The 9,695-nt window shown below is 41.4% G+C and overlaps 1 protein-coding gene across 16 annotated transcripts in view; it reads right to left on the bottom strand.

Annotated features, from left to right (window-relative positions):
* Positions 1-4,646: 4,646 nt before the first annotated feature.
* The window catches only part of epb41l2 (erythrocyte membrane protein band 4.1 like 2), a 66,708-nt gene continuing 61,659 nt past the window's right edge, over positions 4,647-9,695 (bottom strand). For all 16 annotated transcript variants that reach the window (XM_077016564.1, XM_077016566.1, XM_077016577.1 and 13 more), the window contains 3 exons: positions 9,541-9,621; positions 9,281-9,395; positions 4,647-5,808 (listed from right to left, as the gene is read on the bottom strand). In XM_077016564.1, coding sequence (XP_076872679.1) covers positions 9,291-9,395; positions 9,541-9,621 — 186 coding nt within the window. In that variant the 3' untranslated portion in view covers positions 4,647-5,808; positions 9,281-9,290. The remainder of the gene's footprint in view (positions 5,809-9,280; positions 9,396-9,540; positions 9,622-9,695) is intronic.

Raw genomic sequence — 9,695 nt, 5'->3', positions numbered from 1 at the left:
CATTACAAGACGGAGAAATGCAGGTTTCGAACAAAACCTTTTATTTCTTGTGGTTTTCACGGTGTCTGAAGAAAAAGAGAGAGAAATAAAATTTTTGAAGACATCAGTACGACTCGTAGCCACCAGCTTGATTTCAACTTCAGTTTTAGGTGTTAGGTGTGTGTTACTAGTAAAAAGTAATATATTTAAAGCCGAGAATAGCATTCATTTGATGTTTATCTTATGCTAACCCTAGATGGTTTCAACAGGACTTTCATAAGGGCATAATTACTCATAGAAATCAACCCTCCAAAGTAAATAATAATTTCCATAGCTGTTCAGCAATACAGATTTTGTTGTTTTGTTGATATTGTTCAGTAATCCGACATGTCCAAGTACCACAGCCCCAGTCTGGAAGGCAGGAAGTCGAGATGTAAAACCAGAACCATAAACCAAAACAATGTGTGTGACTCCTCAACCAGCTCAGTAACTGAATTGTAGCCAAATCTTATAAGGAGCAGCAGACAGGTTCACATTTGCAAGGTGGGATTTCTTAAACCGCGTTTTTCCTTCCAACACAGTGTGTGAGCACCAGTGTTTTCATCACCGTCTCCAATGTCGATACTTTCTGTTGAAAAAATAAACCAAAACTGGCAATAAAGTACCTGGGAAAAGCAAGAACCTGGATCAATGATATTATTACAGATGTGGAGAAGATGGTGCAAAGGGAACAACATTTATTTGTTTGCAGCAAAGTTAAATATTTACTTTCCTATTTTTTCTCTAGTGACTTTAATTTTGTCTTGTGCTCATAGGAAAATTGACTAGAATTAGATTGAGTAGCAGCACTATGTATGTTTGTATATTTGATTTATCTGATGATTACAAGCACATTCATATTGAAGGAGTATGTGAGAATTTGATCAGAACTCTAAACAACAGAGAATGAACTCTGAACAAGACACCGTTAGCAAAATAACTGGATAATAATGTTAGCGAATTAGCTAGGTGCTCTGCTAAAGCAACTTAACATTTATATGCATCACATTACAAGGACAAAATTAAATTCCACATTAAATAATAAACTCAACCGAATTACTATTTTCACTAGCCAACCACTAACATACCAGTTCTGCAATAACAAACCCCTTTGGGCAGGATCGTAGCAGCAAATTCTGGGCCCTGTACACTCTCAATGTCAGTGGGCCCCTATAAATGCCAGTAAACGAGGCACATGAGCAAAATGGGCCCCTCTCCCTACTCGGGCCCTGGGCAGTCAGGTCCACTCTTCCCCCCACTACCACGCCCATGCCTTCGGGTCACAGAGTTGTCAATCTCTGCCAAGCCAGTGTTGATCCTAAATGGTCACTCTCCCATTTAGTTGACTGTCTCTCTTCTGTTTTACTGTTCTGGTGTGTCCATATTAGGCAGTATGTCTATCCTTATATTCACTTACTTTCTGCACTGTAAATAATGTGACACAGGTATTTCCAAACTGTTAGCCCCGCCCCCAAATATTTGAAAAACTCCTTGATAGGCTGTCTCACAGCAGCGGGATGACATCATATTTTAGCTGGTATTCTCACGCTTGACTTACTAGTGCCATGTCTTTCAGTTTTAACAAATGTTATGTAGTGTTACTTAAAAGCACTTTAAATGTATTGATAAACTAAAGCTAGATACTTCTAAGCCTATAGACGCAAAGTGAGTGTTTGTTGGGTGATGACTATATTGTCATTTTTAATATTTAGCTATGGTGAACATAATGAAAACCACATTACCAGTGACATCATCCGTGAAAAGTCAATAAATGAAAAGCCTCCAGCTTTTTCCCAGCAATTTCAAGCAATAGAGGAAGATATTAAGACCCTCGATGAAGAGCTTGACAAAGTCGGGGAAGAGCTTGAAAAAACCTGAAGAGTTGATGAATGCCAGAAATCAGGATCTGCGGAGTCACATGAGGCAGGCATCAAACGCACAGGCCTGGGACTGCTATTGGCTGCTGTGCCTTTCATTGGACCAATCATTAAGGGCGTTTATGATGTCATTACATCCCCTGCTGATGCTGAGAAAAGTGAAGTTCCTGAAAATGTGGAATCACGTCTCTCAAAAAGACGGTTCTGATGCAAAAAACCATGGAGCTGTCAGGTCCAGGAAATTGACTTACATATTAAACTTGCCAAACTAAAAACTGATTTGGGTGAGTGTCTTTGGTCATGTCTGTTGGATAAATGTTTTTGTTGTGTGTGTGCATGCTTGTCTATCTGTTAGCCCACACACTCACCTCTTTGAATGAGCTCATGTATTGTGTGATGTAATGTTACTCAACCAGCCCTACACAGTCTACAGAGAGCTCTGACAGCACACAGAGGGGTCGTTATTGTTGATTCCATATCAAACAAAGCTGCAGTTTTCCTTTCTTGCACTCATTGATTTGATCATGTTGAACTATTTGAACACTGTACTCACTGAGTTTAAACTATAGTATGTTTCTCTCTTTACCAGGATTTGTACCTGGCCCTGTTCACCTCAATGAGGTCCAGTGTTACCTGACTAGAATTACCTGACTTCAAAGAAAAGCCCTTTGAAGGAAAAGCCTTTTGTTAATGAAGAGCTCATTGATGGCCCTGATGTTAAAGCCAAATTTGCGATGTCAATAAGAGTCAATAAGGGTCCAGGGGTAACTGATATATGAAACAATGACAGTGAAATAAAGTGAAATAAAGTCAGTCACAAAGGTCAGACGTAGTTTGCACATTACAGTAGTGTGTGACAACCATGTTGTGGAATCTATTCCTAATTCATTCTTGTTCGTTATATACATCTGAACAGTGGTCTCTCTGTGTTACTGTAAAGCTGCTAAGATATTCAAGATACAGTCCAAAGACATCAATGCCTTCCTGGAGATTGATCCATCGTCACTGTCAGACGATGTGTGGGAGAAAGAGTATGACAGTGTTATGGCACAGCTACAGGAAATTAAGGTCTTTGAGGGGGGGTCCAATAGCCATCCAAGAATAATGCTCTAAATGACCCTGTGCATTTCCCCTATGAGGCTCTTGAATCAAATACTCTGTTAACTGGTGTTCACACTGGGGTGTTTTCACTAGATGATATTGATGTTGCTAACTGCACTGAATCATTTATTCTTTCATCATAACTGCCTGACTCTGTTAGTCATATCACATGTACCATTTACATGTACCGCATTCGAATAATATTACCGCATTAGAAAATTCTGCTTTAGAAACTGCAGAAATGCACACACCGTGTTTACAAAATGCTGGACTTACACATTTTTCATAGTGATGTTGGTTCGTATCATTGGCGCCTCCCACTGTGCTGCTGTCAGACAGGGCACTCTCAACGCGGGCTGTTTCCTGTGGAACATAAAGGTAACCATAGGCAACGGTCACTCAAACACTCCCTACCAATAGGTATCTTACAGTACAACACAGAGGAAAAGACAGAATATAATGCTGCAGAACGTAACGCAATACCACAGCGGAGGACATTCCTAGGAAATGTTTATGGCCAGTCTGATTCTTGGGTTTTTTTTTTTAAGTTTATAAAAAATAAAAGTTTAGCTGAAGTTTAGAATTCAGCTAATCTGTGTAGCCAACTATACAGACAACAGCTACTGTAATAACTAGGCAGAGGTAATACTAATGAAGCTGAATTGAACAGTGAGTTGCACATATGGTTGGTTTGCCTATTTATGTTGAAAAAACAGGCAGAAAGTCTCATCTTGGAATGAATGGATATTCAGGGGAGAATTCCAAGCAGCACTGAACCATCAGCTAATTTAGGGGGGGGGGTCAGTGGGTGGGATCTGATAATGACTCAGTAGGATAATGTGCAACAGTGTTTCAGGCATGAATGAGAAATAAAATGCAACAAGTATCCAAATACCAAATGGACATTAGCTTAGTGAGAAAGGGAGTGTGAACGGTTTAGGACTCTGCGGCCAGACCCACACTTCAGAGACTGCAGCAAGTCTGCCATCTGGTGGAGCTGCAGTAGTACTGCAGGAGAAGTCTGCAGAGAAACAGACTTTACTGAAAAACAGAGGTGAACTCTTCTAAACTGTACAGGGTTGTAACGTCCACTCCATTATATTCTCTTCAAAACGACGTTACAAAGTATATGCAGTCCGTATGGTTCTATACAGAATGTAACAATATGAATACAATACTTAATTTAAGCAAGTTAATTTCTGGGTTCAAAGAGCTCAAACTCTTCTACCACAAAGTTGTTACTTTAAGTCATGTCTAACCACCCAGAATAATCTCAACACCGGACCTCCACCAGCCAGACGGGTGAGGACACTGGACCCACTTCTCCGGCACTTCTACATGGTGGGTGTCGAACGGCTCCAGCACCACCTTGTACACATACCCACAACGTTGGGCTCTGACTGCAGCGTTTGTAAACATGTGAGTTTCAGATAATCACATAACATCTGGCTGTCGCTCAGTTGGTCTTAGTTCTTCAGTGTCAGTTTGGTGCGTTCCAGCACCAAATAGGAACAAAGACGGAGTGAACATCCATGTGTGAGCGTCTGTGCACATGTACACACTCTAGGTAACATGGTGGCTTTAGGCTCAATATAAACCTGAACAAAGAAATGCAATCTGAAAGTTAAATAATGTCTCAAAAACTCAGAAGAGAAATAGAGAAACGTTTATTTCAAGTGTTACACAGTGAACAGAAATTTGTATTTGATAATAGGGCAGAGAACACAGGACAAGCAGCTAAAACAAAGGGGGCGAGAGGGACACTCCAGTGGAGGGAGAGAGAGAGGGAGCAGGAATGGGGGGATGAAGGGCGCAGGAATGGGGAGGGAGAGAGGGATCAGGAGAGGGGGTAGGGACTACAGGAACTCTATCCAAAGAGAGGGGCTTCATTTCTACATGTAAAGGATTACATGGCAAATCCATGTTACCCGTGTTCCGTAGAAAACAAAACAGCAAGGAAATATATTATAAAATATTTTAAAGGGCAAAGACCTCTCATCTATCCACCACATTAAAAATAATCGGATTACAGAGGAGACACAGAATTAAAAACGAGAAGCAAAAAAAACCTCATTGTTGGAGCCAGAAAGCGATGCAGGAATGACAACACAAAGCACTGAGAAGCTGCCAGGGAACAGTTCAGGGAGGTGCTCATTTCTCTCCCTTTTCTTTTGTGAATTGGTCTTAGTGTTTTTCATCAAATGGAGGTAGACAAAGTGCACCTCTCCATGGTGGAATGTCTGGGTTTGACTGCATAGTAAAGGATTGGCACGGTTGTGCAAGTAGTAAAAATTGACACTGTGCCTCCCAATCCCACACTGGCTCCTTAAGAAACACACCAATGAGAGTTGAGATCTGAAAATAAGTCCTGCCCTTTCTCCCAATTGACATTAAACTCTCCCAATCCCCTTTAAGACTGTTCATCTATCAATCACATTAAATATCCATAACTAAGCGGAATCCATTATAACGGGATTGTAAAATTCATCTTTTTAAGCATATATTCCCTCCAAGTTTTACCATTCTGAATGACTAGGAATGTCGATTACTACTTAACAATTAAAAACAATATTTCGGAACATAGAACACAACAATAGTAATCACTAAAAAAAGAAGATTAAAAGCTACATTAATGTTAGCCAAGTGGTTCTGGGTTTTGGATGCTAAATGCCAAACGCTGGTACGTGAAGTGTAGATGTTCTGGTCTGGAGTAAGGAGGTCTTGTCTGGTCCTCCATCCTGAGAGACACTGGTAGAGAACAGAGAGATGATCTCCATTTGCATGACATGAAAGACTCTCACAGGCGTCAGCTCTGGAACAGCAAGACAAAAAGACATCTTGTTTGTGAAGGCTTTACACACAAGTCTTGGCACACGTTAGTGGCTCATGGGTACCATCTTTAACTGACTTATTTTCATTAACTCAATCCTCTAGTCCACTAAAAACTTCCGTTAAACTACAACCCCTGGCAAAAAGTATGAAATCACCAGACTGGGATGAGCATTCAGACATTTTATTCTGTAGAACAAACTCTGGTTAATAAACATGATGCAATAACAAGGTCATTAAAAGTGCAACTTGTTGGTTCTCAGAAACACTAAAATAAATAAAAGAAAACATTGTGGAAATAAAAGTAAATGTTACTTTTATTGAGCAAGCACAGACAAAATATATGGAATCACTCAATTCTGAGGAAAAAAGTATGGAATAACTCAAATTGGAAGTAGAAAATAAGGACACACTCAGTCCATTTCCTTTCTCTAAATGGACACATGCCTCAGATTAGATCTGCTCATTAGTTTGCAGTTAAAAACACCTGCAGTCATGACACCTTGGAGGGCTGCTGGACAAAGTAGGGTGCATCTCAATTCAGGGGCTGCAGCCCACGAAGTGCGCACTTGTAGGCCGGTTACATCACTGCGCCGGGCCGAAGGCTGTCCCAATTCGTGGGCTCCTTCTTATGCGGTCGATGAATGTAGCCTTCAAAACGCCGAAAACGAAGGATGCATCTGAGTATCCTTCGCATCCCACGATATCCCAGGATTCATTGCTCTATGAACAATAAACAGGCGACATGGCGGAGTCTAGTGTACGGGCTGAAGAATTCGTTTTTAAATGTAGGTATTTTTAAAATATGGAAATTTATACTGCAATGAGATGCTAAATAACATGCCAATTATTAATGAGATTGCAGGTAAAACTGTGCTTTGAGTATTTATTAAAGTGTAACGTTTTTAAAAATACATTGAATTTTGTGATGAAGTTATACTTCCCGCCAAACATGTGAATACATGTTCAACGCATTTTCTTTTAGGCATTTGTGGGTGATGTGATATAAAACTCAAGTTCTTATTTTTTGTAACACTTATGTAACGGGGCAGAACGTGGTCACGCAAAAATGCGTCTTGCGAAGACTAGACTGTCTCATTTAACAGCCGTGAGATGCAGCCTACCCGGCCTTCGAAGTGTGTGGCCACCGTGGGCTGCGGTTTACGCGGTCTACGTAGGCTGCAGCCCCTGAATTGAGATGCACCCGTAGAGTGGCAAGAACCATGGCTCCAACAAGAGAAATTTCTCTTGAAACAAAAGAGAGGAGTGAGAAACTTCTTGAAGAAGGTAACTTCACGCATGGTTGCTAAAGATGTGGGCTGTTCACAGTCAGCTGTATCCAAGATATGGACCATATACAAACGGCATGGAATGGTTGTTAAAGCCAAGCGTACTGGTAGACCAAGAAAGACCTCAAAGCGTCAAGACAAAGAACTAAACAGATGAAGCATAAATGGGAGGAAGCTGGAGCCAATGTATGTGACCGAACCGTAAGAAATCGCCTAAAGGAAGTGGGATTTCAATAGAGGAAAGCTAAACGAAATAGACACCTAAACAGAAAAGAACAAGACTGCAGTGGGCTAAGGAGAGGCAATCATGGACTGTGGATGACTGGATGAAAGTTATCTTCAGTGATGAGTCAAGAATCTGCATTGGACAAGGTGATGATGCTGGAACTTTTGTTTGGTGCCGTTCCAGTGAGACTTATAAAGAGGACTGCCTGAAGAAAACAAACCAAACCAATTTTCCACAGTCCTTGATGATATGGGGCTGTACTGGGGAGATGACTGTGGTTAATCCCTCCATCAATGCACAGGTTTTCATTGACATTTTGGACAGTTCTCTCATCCCTTCAATTAAACCGATGTTTGGAGATGATGAAATAATCCGTTATAAAGCTGTTACAAAAGCCAAAGGTGGTGCAACTAAATACTAGTGATGTATGTTGAATGTTCTTTTGTTTATCTGTTTTTCATGATTCCATATATATATATTTTCCTCAGAATTGACTGATTCCATATTTTTCCCTGTGCTTGCTCAATAAAAGTAACATTTACTTTGTTTCCACAATGTTTTTTTTTCTTTTAGTGTTTCTGAAAGCCAACAAGTTGCACTTTTAATGACCTTGTTATTGCATCATGTTTTTTAATCAGAGTTTGTTCTACAGAATAAAATGTCTGAATGAGTGCTCATCCCAATCTGGTGATTTCATACTTTTTGCCAGGGGTTGTAATTGGTTTGATTAACGGACAACCTTGCCCATTACATCACTGTGGAAGCAACAGTCACAGCATTGGTAACTCTAAATAGCAATGTGATAGCGTGGGTGACCCATGTCTGTGTTGTGTGAGCATGTTGCCCCGTTTAGAGGATTCAGAGCCCACCACTCCACTACAATCAGATAATATTAGATATTTAGGCATACATGTCTCTGCTAAACTTTTAGATTTAGTGCAGTTAAATCATATCCCTCTATTAAAAACAATAGAAGATCTCACACGCTGGAACGCTATACCTATATCACTCATGGGGAAAGTCGCTATGATTAAAATGATGGTTCTAACAAAAGTTATTCTCACTAATCCCAAATAAAACCTCTGCTGCTTGTTTTAAGTCCTTAGAGTCAAACATCTCAAAATTCCTATGGAAAAACAAGCCATAAAGAATAAGTCTGAAAACCTTGCAAAAGCCAAAACTCAATGTCTATTAGCCAATAGATTACAGGACATTTTAAAATGGATCAAATACGACTTAATAAATTTGGAACAATCCAGACATTTGTCAGAATAAGAAAGTACTTCATTTCACATCATGGCATGATAAGGGAATAAAAAATTTTGAACATGTTAAAGATGTAAACATCAGGAACAGAATATGGAATAAATAACAGTAGATTTCTTGATGTGGTGCAGATCAGATGCACACTGTGCACTGGTACAACGTTTAGCACCATCCATCTCTAGAGTCCAAGTAACTCTGTAAAGATGAAGAGTGTGGTGTCTTCCTCCTCATGACACACACACCCCTAAGACTCTCACAGGAACCTAGGGCTCAGGTACGAAGGGAGCACGTGATTTACCCACAATACACACAGTGTCCTGATGAAACCGCCTGTGGGCCTTTTAGACACATCTCCTGAAAGGCTGAGCAGTACTGTAAGGCTGTGGAGTGTGATGTTCTCCCTGTAAAAGACACACTGGGGAGGCCCACCCTCCCCATCCAGGCCGGCTGGCCCCCTTTCAGCAGATGCATTATCGTTGTGTCAGCCGTCCGGTTCTTTAACAGGACGCGGGGGCACGCGAGGGGGGCGGAGCCCAAGCTACCAATTCAGACGACGCAGCAACCAGCATATCTGAAGCAAAGGCAGCAGCTGCAGCTAGTATGGACGTAGAAACAGCCAGGGAATAATAAGAGTTGCCGGGTTGGGTTGCCGGGTCGGGTTGCCGGGGCGTTACCTCTCCTGCTCTACTCGTCTTCGTCGGCCAGCTCGGTCTCCTTGTGCACCACCACGCGCGTCACCGACATGTCTGGGTGCTGCTCTTTGGCTTCCTTAATGGCCTGGGCCAGAGCCTGTACACACACACACACACAATCACACACACAATAATACACAATCATATACGGGCACACATGCACAGAGGTTGCAGAGGTATTTCTGAGACACAAAACAATCTATTCAATCAGGAGACCCAGAGGCTGGCTGGCTGCTGCTCACCTCGTCATGGTCAATGTCGGAGTCACCCGTGATGACGATGCGCTTCTCAATACGAGTTTCCGACAGCCCACCTTTCAGTGTCTGAGAGGGAGAGAATCACACACCACACCATGTTCAACAACCACACATGATGAGAGGGGAAAAGTGTCTAGTGT

The sequence above is a fragment of the Brachyhypopomus gauderio genome, chromosome 9, assembly GCF_052324685.1.
Source record: "Brachyhypopomus gauderio isolate BG-103 chromosome 9, BGAUD_0.2, whole genome shotgun sequence".
In the NCBI taxonomy this organism is placed as follows: domain Eukaryota; kingdom Metazoa; phylum Chordata; class Actinopteri; order Gymnotiformes; family Hypopomidae; genus Brachyhypopomus; species Brachyhypopomus gauderio.
Note: the sequence above shows the minus strand (reverse complement) of the source record. Positions and strands in the feature narration are given on the sequence as shown.